This window comes from Labrus mixtus, unplaced genomic scaffold (assembly GCF_963584025.1).
Source record: "Labrus mixtus unplaced genomic scaffold, fLabMix1.1 SCAFFOLD_57, whole genome shotgun sequence".
Lineage (NCBI taxonomy): Eukaryota > Metazoa > Chordata > Actinopteri > Labriformes > Labridae > Labrus > Labrus mixtus.
Window position 1 is genome coordinate 62,501 of NW_026870208.1, and position 16,135 is coordinate 78,635.

Sequence of the window (16,135 nt, forward strand, 5' to 3'; positions counted from 1 at the left end):
TATCAGTGTGTGTGTGTATCAGTGTGTGTGTGTATCAGTGTGTGTGTGTATCAGTGTGTGTGTGTGTGTGTGTGTGTGTGTATCAGTGTGTGTGTGTGTGTGTGTGTGTGTGTGTGTGTGTATCAGTGTGTGTGTGTGTGTGTGTGTGTGTGTGTGTGTGTGTGTGTGTATCAGTGTGTGTGTGTGTGTATCAGTGTGTGTGTGTGTGTGTGTGTGTGTGTGTATCAGTGTGTGTGTGTATCAGTGTGTGTGTGTGTGTGTGTGTATCAGTGTGTGTGTGTATCAGTGTGTGTGTGTGTGTGTGTGTGTGTGTGTGTATCAGTGTGTGTGTGTTTCAGTGTGTGTGTATCAGTGTGTGTGTGTATCAGTGTGTGTGTGTGTATCAGTGTGTGTGTGTATCAGTGTGTGTGTATCAATGTGTGTGTGTATCAGTGTGTGTGTGTGTGTGTGTGTGTGTGTGTGTATCAGTGTGTGTGTATCAGTGTGTGTGTATCAGTGTGTGTGTATCAGTGTGTGTGTGTATCAGTGTGTGTGTATCAGTGTGTGTGTATCAGTGTTTGTGTGTATCAGTGTGTGTGTGTATCAGTGTGTGTGTATCAGTGTGTGTGTGTGTGTGTGTGTGTGTATCAGTGTGTGTGTGTATCAGTGTGTGTGTGTATCAGTGTGTGTGTATCAGTGTGTGTGTATCAGTGTGTGTGTGTATCAGTGTGTGTGTGTATCAGTGTGTGTGTGTGTGTGTGTGTATCAGTGTGTGTGTGTGTGTGTGTATCAGTGTGTGTGTGTATCAGTGTGTGTGTGTATCAGTGTGTGTGTATCAGTGTGTGTGTGTGTGTGTGTATCAGTGTGTGTGTGTATCAGTGTGTGTGTATCAGTGTGTGTGTGTGTGTGTGTATCAGTGTGTGTGTGTGTGTGTGTGTGTGTGTGTGTGTGTATCAGTGTGTGTGTGTATCAGTGTGTGTGTGTGTGTGTGTATCAGTGTGTGTGTGTGTGTGTGTGTGTGTGTATCAGTGTGTGTGTGTATCAGTGTGTGTGTGTGTGTGTATCAGTGTGTGTGTGTGTGTGTGTGTGTGTGTGTGTGTGTGTGTGTGTGTGTGTGTATCAGTGTGTGTGTGTATCAGTGTGTGTGTGTGTGTGTGTGTGTGTGTGTGTGTGTGTGTGTATCAGTGTGTGTGTGTGTATCAGTGTGTGTGTGTGTGTGTGTGTGTATCAGTGTGTGTGTGTGTGTGTGTGTATCAGTGTGTGTGTGTGTGTGTGTGTGTGTGTGTGTATCAGTGTGTGTGTGTATCAGTGTGTGTGTTTGTGTGTGTGTGTGTGTGTGTGTGTGTGTGTGTGTATCAGTGTGTGTGTGTATCAGTGTGTGTGTGTGTGTGTGTGTGTGTGTGTGTGTGTGTGTGTGTGTATCAGTGTGTGTGTATCAGTGTGTGTGTATCAGTGTGTGTGTGTGTATCAGTGTGTGTGTGTATCAGTGTGTGTGTGTATCAGTGTGTGTGTATCAATGTGTGTGTGTATCAGTGTGTGTGTGTATCAGTGTGTGTGTGTATCAGTGTGTGTGTGTATCAGTGTGTGTGTGTGTGTGTGTGTGTGTGTGTGTGTGTATCAGTGTGTGTGTGTGTGTGTGTGTGTGTGTGTGTGTGTATCAGTGTGTGTGTGTGTGTGTGTGTGTGTGTGTGTGTGTATCAGTGTGTGTGTGTATCAGTGTGTGTGTGTGTATCAGTGTGTGTGTGTGTGTGTGTGTGTGTGTATCAGTGTGTGTGTGTATCAGTGTGTGTGTGTGTGTGTGTGTATCAGTGTGTGTGTGTATCAGTGTGTGTGTGTGTGTGTGTGTGTGTGTGTGTGTGTGTGTGTGTGTGTGTGTGTGTGTGTGTATCAGTGTGTGTGTGTATCAGTGTGTGTGTATCAGTGTGTGTGTGTATCAGTGTGTGTGTGTGTATCAGTGTGTGTGTGTATCAGTGTGTGTGTATCAATGTGTGTGTGTATCAGTGTGTGTGTGTGTGTGTGTGTGTGTATCAGTGTGTGTGTATCAGTGTGTGTGTATCAGTGTGTGTGTATCAGTGTGTGTGTGTATCAGTGTGTGTGTATCAGTGTGTGTGTATCAGTGTGTGTGTGTATCAGTGTGTGTGTGTATCAGTGTGTGTGTATCAGTGTGTGTGTGTGTGTGTGTGTGTGTATCAGTGTGTGTGTGTATCAGTGTGTGTGTGTATCAGTGTGTGTGTATCAGTGTGTGTGTATCAGTGTGTGTGTGTATCAGTGTGTGTGTGTATCAGTGTGTGTGTGTGTGTGTGTATCAGTGTGTGTGTGTGTGTGTGTGTGTATCAGTGTGTGTGTGTATCAGTGTGTGTGTATCAGTGTGTGTGTGTGTGTGTGTATCAGTGTGTGTGTGTATCAGTGTGTGTGTGTATCAGTGTGTGTGTATCAGTGTGTGTGTGTGTGTGTGTATCAGTGTGTGTGTGTGTGTGTGTGTGTGTGTGTGTATCAGTGTGTGTGTGTATCAGTGTGTGTGTGTGTGTGTGTGTATCAGTGTGTGTGTGTGTGTGTGTGTGTGTATCAGTGTGTGTGTGTGTGTGTGTGTGTGTGTGTGTGTGTGTGTGTGTGTGTGTATCAGTGTGTGTGTGTGTGTGTGTGTGTGTGTGTGTGTGTGTGTGTGTGTGTATCAGTGTGTGTGTGTATCAGTGTGTGTGTGTGTGTGTGTGTGTGTGTGTGTGTGTGTGTGTATCAGTGTGTGTGTGTGTATCAGTGTGTGTGTGTGTGTGTGTGTGTATCAGTGTGTGTGTGTGTGTGTGTGTGTATCAGTGTGTGTGTGTGTGTGTGTGTGTGTGTGTGTGTGTGTGTGTGTGTATCAGTGTGTGTGTGTGTGTGTGTGTGTGTATCAGTGTGTGTGTGTGTGTGTGTGTGTGTGTGTGTGTGTGTATCAGTGTGTGTGTGTATCAGTGTGTGTGTATCAGTGTGTGTGTGTATCAGTGTGTGTGTATCAATGTGTGTGTGTATCAGTGTGTGTGTGTGTGTGTGTGTGTGTGTATCAGTGTGTGTGTATCAGTGTGTGTGTGTATCAGTGTGTGTGTGTATCAGTGTGTGTGTGTGTGTGTGTGTGTGTGTGTGTGTATCAGTGTGTGTGTGTGTGTGTGTGTATGTGTGTGTGTGTGTATCAGTGTGTGTGTGTGTGTGTGTGTGTGTGTGTGTGTGTGTGTATCAGTGTGTGTGTGTGTGTGTGTGTGTGTGTGTGTGTGTGTATCAGTGTGTGTGTGTATCAGTGTGTGTGTGTGTGTGTGTGTGTGTGTGTGTGTGTGTATCAGTGTGTGTGTGTATCAGTGTGTGTGTGTGTGTGTGTGTGTGTGTGTGTGTGTGTGTGTGTGTATCAGTGTGTGTGTGTATCAGTGTGTGTGTATCAGTGTGTGTGTGTATCAGTGTGTGTGTGTGTATCAGTGTGTGTGTGTATCAGTGTGTGTGTATCAATGTGTGTGTGTATCAGTGTGTGTGTGTGTGTGTGTGTGTGTGTATCAGTGTGTGTGTATCAGTGTGTGTGTATCAGTGTGTGTGTGTATCAGTGTGTGTGTGTATCAGTGTGTGTGTATCAGTGTGTGTGTGTGTGTGTGTGTGTGTGTGTGTATCAGTGTGTGTGTGTATCAGTGTGTGTGTGTATCAGTGTGTGTGTATCAGTGTGTGTGTATCAGTGTGTGTGTGTATCAGTGTGTGTGTGTATCAGTGTGTGTGTGTGTGTGTGTGTATCAGTGTGTGTGTGTGTGTGTGTATCAGTGTGTGTGTGTATCAGTGTGTGTGTGTATCAGTGTGTGTGTATCAGTGTGTGTGTGTGTGTGTGTATCAGTGTGTGTGTGTATCAGTGTGTGTGTATCAGTGTGTGTGTGTATCAGTGTGTGTGTGTGTGTGTGTGTGTGTATCAGTGTGTGTGTGTATCAGTGTGTGTGTGTGTGTGTATCAGTGTGTGTGTGTGTGTGTGTGTGTGTGTATCAGTGTGTGTGTGTGTGTGTGTGTGTGTGTGTGTGTGTGTGTGTGTGTGTGTGTGTATCAGTGTGTGTGTGTGTGTGTGTGTGTGTGTGTGTGTGTGTGTGTATCAGTGTGTGTGTGTATCAGTGTGTGTGTGTGTGTGTGTGTGTGTGTGTGTGTGTGTGTATCAGTGTGTGTGTGTGTATCAGTGTGTGTGTGTGTGTGTGTGTGTGTGTATCAGTGTGTGTGTGTGTGTGTGTGTGTGTATCAGTGTGTGTGTGTGTGTGTGTGTGTGTGTGTGTGTGTGTATCAGTGTGTGTGTGTGTGTGTGTGTGTATCAGTGTGTGTGTGTGTGTGTGTGTGTGTGTGTGTGTGTGTGTGTATCAGTGTGTGTGTGTATCAGTGTGTGTGTATCAGTGTGTGTGTGTATCAGTGTGTGTGTGTATCAGTGTGTGTGTGTATCAGTGTGTGTGTGTGTGTGTATCAGTGTGTGTGTGTATCAGTGTGTGTGTGTGTGTATCAGTGTGTGTGTGTATCAGTGTGTGTGTGTGTGTGTGTGTGTGTGTGTGTGTGTATCAGTGTGTGTGTGTATCAGTGTGTGTGTGTGTGTGTGTGTGTGTGTATCAGTGTGTGTGTGTATCAGTGTGTGTGTGTGTATCAGTGTGTGTGTATCAGTGTGTGTGTGTGTGTGTGTGTGTGTGTGTATCAGTGTGTGTGTGTGTGTCAGTGTGTGTGTGTGTGTGTGTGTGTGTGTTAGTCTCATGTTTTCTGACTCAGTGAAACCCGATGAAGCACTTGGATTGTGTGCTGATGGATCACCGGTCCCATGACCCCCCAGGAGCTGGAGACTTGGGACCCCATGGAGGGGGTTAAAACATTTAGCCGGTCACACTTCGTCTGCACACACTGACATTAGAACAACACAAGAACACTGCTCTGAATCATGGAGCAGTCTGTTCCATTGATGAATGAATGAATTATTTTCCTTTACAAACTGACGCTCATAGAAACACAAACCACTGGAGGTCAGACTCACACCCCAAACCGACCTCTACCCTTCAGCCGCTCCACAGGGGGAGCTCGGTGGTCTCAGAGGACGACCTCAGACGTTCAGAATATCATTCAGTGGACTCCTTCTCTCAGGTCCTAAGAAAGTTCTGGAGCACACAAATCACTTCAGGCTGATTTATTCAGGTACATAAGAGGAGTGTTTGTGTCTTCCTCACAGACGGGTAGACACACCCAAAGGGAGCGGGCAGAATCCAAATCCATAAAACAGGAAAGAGAAAAGCAAACAGGGAAGTATCAGACTGGGAGATAATGCTGACTCAGAGGAAGAAGACAAACAGAAGGGATGGAAGACACAGACTAAATACTGAAGAGAGGGAGACGCATTGAGCCTCGTTCACTAATATATGTGTAGAAACGTTCTTACTCTGCACATAAAACAAATCACCATCAGATTCATGACACAGGCGTACCATCGGTCTGTAAGGATCCTCTGAAAAACCAGATGACACACAAGATAAATAATTTCCCTCATTGCCATTATTCTGTACTTATTTCTATACTTTCTGTGTCGTGGTAATCCAGGGGAGAGAGACGATTCAATCTTTGCTTGCCCATTTTGTCTGCTGTTTTCATCCCTTCTTTTGAAATGTATTGCATAAGGAATTATTAATATGATATACTGTGTATGATTCTCCTCTCCTGTAGATTTGTGGGATGTTGTTAAAAACAAAACATCTTGTTTTTCCTTTATTGTAAGTGACAAAGTTTAAACATAAATAATACAAAATTTATCACAAAAAAAAAAGATAAATAATAATTTCCTAAAATTAAGTGGCCACACGAGGGCATCAGTGAGCAGCACATATCTCTGTCAGGTGCTGATTGGTTAGTTGTCTCTGACCTGTGTGCTGTTTGTTTATTAAATGGGTTCTGGTGGACTTCGGGACTGAACTGCTCTAAGGTTTCAGAGACTCAAACTGACCGGATCAGATTCATTGGTAGTTCTCTGAAATGTTGCTGTATCTCAGAAACACATGAAGAAGAAACACTCATGTGATCTGACCTCTTGCAAATAAGATGTTCTGATTTGAGAAATAAAATCGGACCCTCCTGCAGTCTTCATGAGGTCCTCAAAAACTCTCCGAGGAGACTTCAGAGTCGCAGCTTCTTCCACTTGCTCCAATGTTTTGTGTTCAGGGTCGGACGCACATCCTTTACTTCCTCCTGTGAGAAATGAGCAGCACATCCAGACGCAGCGTTCAGCCTGACTGAGAGCTGAAGGACCGAGCAGCTGACTGGAAGGGGCTGCAGCAGACATTATTTATTCCATATTCCAGAAACACATGGATGGAATGGATCAGGTGGATACATGCTGCTTATTCTCACCTTCCTTATGAAACAATATGAATCTAAAGAGACTTCTTGTTTTTACAGTTATTTACTGTATTTGTTTATTTAACACAGACACATGCACATGGCTTCATCCGTCAAATGATAACATGCAGTCCCTGCTCGGATTTTAGGAGTTAAACAGAATCATTAGACGTAAAGACTGTTACATGTCCTGGACATGCATAAAGGGGTGAATAACTTTACTATAGCTAACAGAAGCTCACCACTCATTAGTCAACTAGTCTCCTCTTTCCAAGAACTAAGTGAGAGCTCGCTTCCTACCAGCTGCTAGTGTAACAGAGTTAGAATGAACCTCTTTTGAATTTCTACAAAATGAATGTGTCTGTCATATTTATGTTACTTTGTTGCCGCCTGGTGGTCTAATAGCGCAACTGTAGGGCTCCTAGCTGGCCACCGTACGTAGCAAAGGAATCTCTCCTGAGGTGGGTGTGTGTGTTTAGTGCTGCGACCAACATGTCTCTGTTTAATGTTTTAAAACTGTTCCAAAAACTTTAGGTAACATGTATTTTGTCCATGAACCCGTTTAGAATGTACTGTTAGAGTTTCGGACATTTATGTGTAGAAATGTTTATTTTATTTTACGAGTTTCAGTTTGTTTACATGCCGAGCTAATGCTAGTTAGCTTACCAGTTAGCTGCTTCCTCATGGCCGTGATGCTCACGTCAATGCTCTTGTGTGCGTGTTTTTGTGTTATACAGATGTGAGTCCTTGCAGTTGCATATAAATGCTGATTGTGTGCTTTTGTTTTATACACCAGAATAAAAAGAAAAGAGATCCAGAGTGAGAGCAACTCCGGCTGTTGTGGCGTTCTTCCTGCACCATAAACATCTGAGACAGACACACACCCTCCATAGTCCAGCAGAGAAACACAACCGGTTACACTAGTCTCCTCTTTCCTAGTAGCTGGAGCTATGTAAAATTACTCCGCTAACACCCTGTCGAGAAGAGAGGACTTATATAACTGCATAGCCCTAGCATTATCTGTCTAACATTCAATTCTAGAATAATTAGATTTAAGTATAATCCTTGATTCAGGACCCTAGATTACCCCCGGAGGCTCTCACCCCCAGAGAGGGATTAACTGCATCTCTCCTCATGCTAGGTGTGTATGAGGTGTGTAGTAAAAGTCAGTAGAAGTGTGTCGTGGTGCGTCTGCTCAAGCTTACCTCCCGAGGTTCACGCGGCGTCCTTAAGAGAGGCTCAGGTCTTTGTGCTGTGAATGACTTCAGTCAGAAAAATGGTTTCAGAAAGTTTCAGAAAATTTAATGAAAAAACTTCAAAAGATATTTAAAATACAAAACAGTAAAAGTAAAACTATAAAAATGTAAAATACAAAATCAAAAGTTTAAACCCGAGCGTGCAGACACTTGAGGTTTTAAAAGATCTCAGTCTCAGAGACTAAGTCCCAAAACAGGAATTTAAAAGTCAGAGTGACGTGGAGTCCTTTAGTAAAAGCAAAAAAGAGCCAAACTGTCTCTTTTTTCCAAGATTCTGTAAAACCTCAACAATGCAGATTCGCAGAAACGCTATACACCCACGAGCTCGTATGTGGTTTAACTCAAAGTATGGCACACTTATCCTGACCTCACAGGTGCATAGGCACCGCGGATGTGTGCATGATTGACAGGATATGTAAAAGCAATAAAAAAGTAGTTATGACTATATGACATATGAATTAAATGATGATAAAAGAACATATATGGTAAAAAGAAATTCAACAATTGCATAACTCTTTCTGATCTTTCAACAAGACATAGAGAAAGAGTTACACTATACAAATACAGAAAGATGATCACCTCGTTACAGTAAAGTGATTATTATAAGAGGAAACAGTCGACGCTCACAGCCTCTGTACCAATGAAATACAAGAAGTCTTTTGTACCATACGATAACTGTGGGAATGATCCGCTACTGATGAAAAACATCTTTCACTACTCTACAGCTCATCTTTTGGTTTTGTAATCGTCCTCTTCTTTCTCATCTTCTTCTTCTCCTCCTCTTTGTGGAACACCTTCCCGTCCACCTGCTTCCTCCAGCTCAGTTTGACGTCGCCTTTCAGCCCCTGGTCCTTCAGCTTCTGTTTGATCTGACAGAAAACAATTTCTTTGTCAAACACAGACAAACATTCAGGTCAATGACATTCTTATAGCAGGATTTTGCCTTGAATGGGCGGTAATGTGGCTTCAACCCATGTTGACATTCCCCAGTAGAACAATGGATTCCCCAGCCAGAACCCCTTCCAGTACCTGACACAGTGACTCCAAGAAGGCTGAATACTGCCACCTGCTGATTGGTGCATAAGCACAAACTACAGGAGTTTGGTTCCAGAACCAGAGCAGTGTGCCAACACAAGCTCAACTTCGTCTAGTTGGTATCAGCTCCAGTTGCTTCCCCACCAGAGAGGTGACGTTCCATGTATCTAAAGCCAGTCAACGCTGACGGGGATCAGCATGCCAACGCCAGCGCCTTCGCCTGCATTACACCTGACCCTCATGCCCGTCCATGCAAGACGCCAGAGCTGTCATGTCGTCCATCTTTTCACACATTCTTATTATAACAGCATTATTTAAAGACGCTCTTCTCTTTGTTCACCTCGTCACACAGGGGACCCTGTTGGTCTGTTTTGAATGTAATGATGAAGATGTACCTTCTTCAACATGGCGTCCATCACTGCCGGGTCATTCAGATCCACAGAGGAGCTCTTCACCAGCCTCACTTTGACCACTGCTTTTGAAACTGAAGCGTCTTTGAGAAGCAGACAGACGGGATCATTCATGATGCTCGTGGTTAAAGGTTTAATATGTGATTTTTCACTCTTAAATATATAAATCAAGTATATCCTCTGAAAATAACTCTGTGAGTCATGACTGTCTACAATGGGTGTAACACCCGAGTCCCACTGTCTGTGATGTTTTCAGAGTTTTCAGAGTCCTATCTTCACTTTGTTTACATCGCCAGGACGGCCGGCTGACTCCTCCCCTCGTGTATAAAAGTTGTTTAATTGAGGGACTAGAGAAAAGAAGAATAACATACTGTACTCACTGCTTAACTGTGTTTCTAGATCACGCTCATTTCAGGTAAATTTACATGCAGTGTGAAGATACGAGCAGAATAAAGATCGCTAGCATTAGCATGCTAACACAACAATGCAGCGCAAGTTGTTTTGGTTTCATGCTGGTGATCAAGGGCGACACCTGCTGGATCAAAACATCACATATAAAGAGTTTAAATGATCATCTGCATGGACTATCATAAAGACAAACTCTGTAACACTTTCCTACTCTGTTTGTAAGGAGATTGTTTGTGTTTCAAAGATTTCCTTGGTTCACTGCTACACAATCATCACCTGCCTTTTCGTACTGTGATTTGTGGCCACGATAATCACGCCCGTCATGGAGGCGTCGAAGCGTTGCCCCACTACTCCTCCACGACATTCAGACCCCCCCCCCCGCCGCCCCCGCCCCCCCCGTCCCGTCCCGTCTTCAGAGGCGTTACAGAGGAGAGAGGGGATCAGCTGAGTCAGCGGGGGAGCACAGCGCTGTGTGTATGTGGAGCTCCCGCGGCGCCGTGCTTGGACACCTAATCACACCGTGGTGAATCTTGGACCCTGACTTTTCTCACCTGTGTCTCTTTATCCCCTGATTAACTCTAGTTTCCGCTCGCGAGCAGGTCACAGGATATAAACTTGGCTCGCTCACTGTGAATGTACCTTAATATTTCCTGCAGTGTTCACACATCAGCTCACCCCCAAATGTTCTTGAGAGTTTAGCGCAGGTATTTGGGGCACTTTGACTCGTGATAAATGTGTGTTGTAAAGGGTCTCTGAACATAGAGTTGAATAGATCTCTGACCTTTAATGATGGTGTCGTGTTCAGAAGAAGCTGTCGTTGCTGCAGGATCGGCTGATGGAAGAAACAGGAGAGGGACAAGTTGGACTTATTATGGAGTCACAACATTTGTATTACAAATTAAACATTTGAATAAATGCTCTTTTAAATCCTATCCAGTGGATGTGGTTGGGCGGAGCCCTCTATTGACCCCTGGTTGAATCCACAATGTAACGATAGCTCACCTCTGTAGCAGATGGATGCTCTCTTGTAGTGACAGGGCCAGTCCTCCCATCTGCCAGAGTCTTTAAAATAAGCGGCCACACATCCCTCTGTTTCATAGTTGTTATTGGGTTCAGACAGGTTCCAGTACCTAAACGAAGAATTACTTCCATCCGTCCACTTCCAGGTCTCTCTGGAGAGGCCGATCCAAACCGTAAGTCCTGAGATCAGCTCCTTTATCTTCTGGTTCTCGTCCAGGTTTCTCACACTGGCCAGGTCTGTGTGGTGTTCTCTGCAGTAGCTCTTGGCATCAGTCCATGACATGGAGGTGTTGATGAGGACAAAGGTCACATTCGACCCTGAAGAGAGACCACAGTGTTGTACCAAACTGAATCCAGGAAGTATCTGTGCCTCTTTGACAGTTTAAAACTCTGTGTGTGTGCCTTGGTGCATGTCTCAACAGTTTCTATGTAAAGCAGCGTAATGATCAACGTCTATCTGCTTTGAATAAGGTTCCAGTGAAAACAACAGAGAGATGGAGGAGAACAAGAGTTCACTGTCATGTTTCATATTCTCACCTGTGACATCACTGCAGACTGGCTTGTAAAGTCTCCCACATGGTTCATCGTGCCAGAGTCCATCACCATACATCTGTCCACAGTGCTCTGCACTGTGCACATTGTTGGGTTCTCCAGGTGACCAGTGTCTGAACGTGCTCTCTCCAGGTTTGTAGAAACTTCTGTCCGACAGTGACCACCTCCAGCTCTCCACGTCGTCGTACAAACCTATCCACGCCCACTGAAAGCAACGTTTGATTTATATTATTTTTCAGCTTCAGTTTGGAAAAGTACTCAAAGTACAACCAGCAGGATGTAGTCAGGGCCGTGTTCAGACTTTTCAGACTAGGGTGGCCCAGCAAGTAAACGGGAGGTCAGGACATATCGCATGATTGTTTTACGGTCTACGTGCAGGTTTCTGTCTAGGGGGGGCAGCAGGAGATCCGCCTGTAGGGAACCGGAGGATCGCTGGTTCAAGTCCTGATGCAGAACAAATCTGGAAATTGGTCTGGTAACTGGAGAGGTGCCCGTTCACTTCCTGATCACTGGCATCCCCCCCAGACCCCCTGACCCCCCCTCCTGACATCTCTCCATCAGTGCATGTCCAGGATCCTGTTTGTGTGTGTATTTCAGCCTGTGTGTGTTAATCTTCTTCAAACTCTTTTTCAGCTCACCAGTGTGTTCTTTCCCTCAGTGACGCTGCTGCTTTACAAAGTTTGTTTTCAGACACCAAAACGCCTTTTTAGTGTTAAACAGCCCAATGTGGCCTAACCACTAAATTCCACCAGATACGAGTTCGGTCCGCCTCCGCTCAGCCACAGCAGCTGATAGGTTTTTACTTCAGTGTGTGACCTTCCTCTGGCTCCGCTGCGTCTCAGCTCCGTCTCAGAGTCCTCTGCAGCAGGCTTCTGTTTCTGCAGGATGCCGGAGCACGAAGCATCAATTGACCAGATCGAGCGGGACAGGAAGTCAGACACCGAAACAACATTAAAACATCCGGTTTATTTTCAGAATAAAACACTGAGTTTTGATGGTTCAGAACAGTGACCTTATGAGTGTTTGTTGGTGTGTTTATAAGTGTTTTATACCACACATCGTATCAACTCAAGCTGTCTTGCGTGATCACCGCGGGAACTCCAGCAGTGCTGCACCGTGCCACACCGCTGGAGTTACTCCACTGATGCAGTTCAGTTTGAAGGAATACTCAGTGTAAAGAAACTTTACCAGATCTGAATGTTGTCTAAAAATATTGAATTAGACAGCCAGTACAACTTTGATGTTGTTTTGATAGCTTGTGTAGTTAGTACTAGCTTTGTTACCACCATGACATAAGATTTTATTTATCATAGAGAAAGATAGTGCTGCACCGTGCCGCACCGCGCCGCACACCTGTGGGTGTTGATGGACGAGGGAGCATGAAGCCGTGACGGAGCGGAGCTGACACAAGTTCTGGGGAAAGTTCTGGAGTACGACTGCTGAGTTGAGATCAAAACTTTACGAGTGCTTATTTCATGTATGAGACAAAAATGTCACATCTATAAAATCCTTCTCCCTGGATAAGAAGAAGTTAAAGTATTAAATAATCGTCAGTTTTACATGTTTAAAACGGTCAAACCTCCTCGTGTCATTACATGTCTTTATAATGAGACGTGGTGAAGAGGACTCACGGCTGTATTCTGAGTAGACCATTCTGCTTAAATTTGCCTCTCTGTTCAGCAGCTCCACGTCCTCCATGTTGTCGATGGAGGCCAGGTCGGTGTATTTGTCTCTGCAGTAGCTCAGAGCTTCAGTCATGTTCTTCGGCTCGTACACAAAATGAAACTGACGTCCAGCATGTGTATAAACGGCACACAGTCCTGAAGAGAAGCACACGGATCAGATTCACACCCTGAAGTGTAACCTGCTGTTCATGTCTTTGTGATGAAAACACTGAGAGGTTTATTCTGAAAATAATTCAGTGATCATGAATGTGTTCAGTGTGAGAGGAATCATTAATAACCTTATTATTAAAGCGTTTGGATTCAATCAGAAGAGTCACTTACCTGCTGCAGCCATCAAACTCAGGAAAAGTTTTTCCATAGAGACTGAAGTCCTGCAGCTGCTCAGATGACTCTGTGTGTTCAGCAGTAACTTTTAAATGCAGTTCATGCAAAGTCATGTTGGTAGAAATGATTTGGTTATCAGGCTGCATCAGGCTGCATCAGGTGGTCAGGCTGCATCAGGTGGTCAGGCTGCATCAGGCTGCATCAGGCCGCATCAGGTGGTCAGGCTGCATCAGGTGGTCAGGCTGCATCAGGTGGTCAGGCTGCATCAGGCTGCATCAGGTGGTCAGGCTGCATCAGGTGGTCAGGCTGCATCAGGGGGTCAGGCTGCACCAGGATGCATCAGGTGGTCAGGCTGCATCAGGGGGTCAGGCTGCATCAGGCTGCATCAGGCTGCATCAGGGGGTCAGGCTGCATCAGGCTGCATCAGGGGGTCAGGCTGCACCAGGATGCATCAGGTGGTCAGGCTGCATCAGGGGGTCAGGCTGCATCAGGCTGCATCAGGCTGCATCAGGGGGTCAGGCTGCATCAGGGGGTCAGGCTGCATCAGGCTGCATCAGGGGGTCAGGCTGCATCAGGTGGTCAGGCTGCATCAGGGGGTCAGGCTGCATCAGGCTGCATCAGGGGGTCAGGCTGCATCAGGTGGTCAGGCTGCATCAGGGGGTCAGGCTGCATCAGGGGGTCAGGCTGCATCAGGCTGCATCAGGGGGTCAGGCTGCATCAGGTGGTCAGGCTGCATCAGGGGGTCAGGCTGCATCAGGCTGCATCAGGTGGTCAGGCTGCATCAGGTGGTCAGGCTGCATCAGGTGGTCAGGCTGCATCAGGCTGCATCAGGGGGTCAGGCTGCATCAGGCTGCATCAGGTGGTCAGGCTGCATCAGGTGGTCAGGCTGCATCAGGCTGCATCAGGTGGTCAGGCTGCATCAGGCTGCATCAGGTGGTCAGGCTGCATCAGGCTGCATCAGGTGGTCAGGCTGCATCAGGCTGCATCAGGAGGTCAGGCTGCATCAGGTGGTCAGGCTGCATCAGGTGGTCAGGCTGCATCAGGTGGTCAGGCTGCATCAGGAGGTCAGGCTGCATCAGGTGGTCAGGCTGCATCAGGCTGCATCAGGGGGTCAGGCTGCATCAGGGGGTCAGGCTGCATCAGGCTGCATCAGGTGGTCAGGCTGCATCAGGCTGCATCAGGTGGTCAGGCTGCATCAGGCTGCATCAGGTGGTCAGGCTGCATCAGGGGGTCAGGCTGCATCAGGCTGCATCAGGAGGTCAGGCTGCATCAGGGGGTCAGGCTGCATCAGGGGGTCAGGCTGCATCAGGGGGTCAGGCTGCATCAGGGGGTCAGGCTGCATCAGGCTGCATCAGGTGGTCAGGCTGCATCAGGCTGCATCAGGTGGTCAGGCTGCATCAGGCTGCATCAGGTGGTCAGGCTGCATCAGGGGGTCAGGCTGCATCAGGCTGCATCAGGAGGTCAGGCTGCATCAGGGGGTCAGGCTGCATCAGGTGGTCAGGCTGCATCAGGTGGTCAGGCTGCATCAGGCTGCATCAGGTGGTCAGGCTGCATCAGGGGGTCAGGCTGCATCAGGGGGTCAGGCTGCATCAGGGGGTCAGGCTGGACCTGCGTACCCTGTTTAAGTGTTCAGGTTCTGTTGGTTATGAATCGGTGCAGATAAAGATGGATGTTAGCATGCTAATGTTTTAGCTAAAGCTTCATCAGTCACAAACAGTCCTTTAACAGGAGTGTACCTGTGTGCAGGTACGGCAGGTACGCTGTGAGCCGTGTCCGAGTGCTGATGTGGAAAGAACAGACGTCACACTGAACGCTGACCTCCCTCACCTGTCTCTCAGAGATCCTCTCGCCCAATCAGAGGGCTTCACGGCTCGCTGCCCGTCCTCTGAGCCGTGGTCGAGGACTCTCGGTTCCAGCGAGACGAACAGACGAGGAAGGTGAAGAGGAGGGGGGGGGGGGGGGGGGTGTGTCCGACCTCCTCACGCTGACTCAGCAGGTCTGCAGGTTTATAAACAGACGGAGACGATGAGCTCGTCACCACGGAGACCATGGCCTGGCTGCTCTGCATCACCTGCATCCTGGTCTGCTGCCCGCTGCTGCTGCTGCACGCCAAAGCTTCAGGTAAGCTCACCTGAACACCTTTTGAAGGAATATTCTTTAAAAGGTTTCAAACCAAAGAGTCCTTTGAGATTCTGATAGCAAAGCATGTTCATTTATTTATATTTATGTTTATTAACGGAGCAGCAAAACATCATTAAACGACCGACGCATGAAATAAATCAAGAAACAGAAATTAGAGTTTTTAAATAAAAGAATTCTTCCAGACTTTTTGTGTGTCCGGCTACGTCGCTACCCGTCGACCTTTTTTCAGTCGATTGGACATGTTGAATTGGCGGTCGGTGAGAGGAATCTCTCTGATTGGCTGTTGGGAGGTTTCATGTCTCTCCAGCTCTCCTCACAGGTTCAGTAAAGCCTCTTGAGCATGTCTCTGTAGTATCCATGCTTTCACCCATTAGTACGGTTTCTCCTTATTTGTCTCCTCCTCCTCTTCTTTTATTTTTTCCACTAAAAGATCAGCGCCATTTTCTACTTTTCATCAGACATTATTCTCCGTTAGTAGACGACCTGTAATACGAGTGGTGAGCGACAGCGGGGTGAAAATGGTCTTAAACAACGGACTACTGTCCCCTGCTGGCATGGAGAGTTACTTCTTCTCAGAACGTAGGTGGTGGTTGGCCGTCGGCTGTAGTCTTTGCGGTGTGTTCAAGTGCAACTTTTTGTCCAAGATGTGAGGCGGCCTTAGAAGCCACTAGTTCTTTGCCGTCTGCTCGGTGTGTCAGTGTCTTAATGAAGACTGAGCTGTGCAGGCTCTTATCATCACATGACTAAAATGTCCTACAGATTAATAAGAAGACAGACGTTCTGTGAGGCTGTTCATTGGCTCTCAAAACAAAAAATGGATTTTCAATCATTTGAACTGTTTCCAAAGGCGGAAACGTCCGGGGCTCCTTCTTATGTCGTCAGGCAGCTCAATTATCGTGCTGTCACACCTGAGTCCTAGTATGTTCACTCTGAGGGTCATGTGATCACTCTGAGGGTCATGTGATCACTCTGAGGGTCA

The 16,135-nt window shown here is 46.5% G+C and overlaps 3 protein-coding genes across 4 annotated transcripts in view; 1 reads left to right on the forward strand and 2 right to left on the reverse strand.

Annotated features, from left to right (window-relative positions):
* Positions 1-7,598: 7,598 nt before the first annotated feature.
* Positions 7,599-11,322, reverse strand: LOC132967018 (C-type lectin-like). Of its 2 annotated transcripts, XM_061033927.1 has the most exons (5): positions 10,991-11,322; positions 10,436-10,771; positions 10,215-10,265; positions 9,011-9,108; positions 7,599-8,449 (listed from the first exon to the last, which is right to left on the reverse strand). In XM_061033927.1, the coding sequence occupies exons 1-5, from the start codon at positions 11,061-11,063 to the stop codon at positions 8,300-8,302; spliced, it is 708 nt and encodes a 235-aa protein (XP_060889910.1). In that variant the 5' UTR covers positions 11,064-11,322; the 3' UTR covers positions 7,599-8,299. The 2 variants fall into 2 exon arrangements, with proteins under 2 accessions (XP_060889910.1, XP_060889912.1); XM_061033929.1 differs by lacking the exon at positions 9,011-9,108 and having other exon boundaries at positions 10,991-11,318.
* A 912-nt stretch (positions 11,323-12,234) lies between these two features.
* On the reverse strand, positions 12,235-13,142 carry LOC132967020 (L-selectin-like). Its single transcript, XM_061033931.1, has 2 exons — positions 13,012-13,142; positions 12,235-12,825 (listed from the first exon to the last, which is right to left on the reverse strand). The coding sequence occupies exons 1-2, from the start codon at positions 13,046-13,048 to the stop codon at positions 12,545-12,547; spliced, it is 318 nt and encodes a 105-aa protein (XP_060889914.1). The 5' UTR covers positions 13,049-13,142; the 3' UTR covers positions 12,235-12,544.
* Positions 13,143-15,062: 1,920 nt separating this feature from the next.
* tg (thyroglobulin) overlaps positions 15,063-16,135 on the forward strand; it is a 37,485-nt gene continuing 36,412 nt past the window's right edge. Inside the window, 1 exon segment of the mRNA XM_061033925.1 lies at positions 15,063-15,135. Within this exon segment, the coding sequence (XP_060889908.1) occupies positions 15,063-15,135 (73 nt within the window).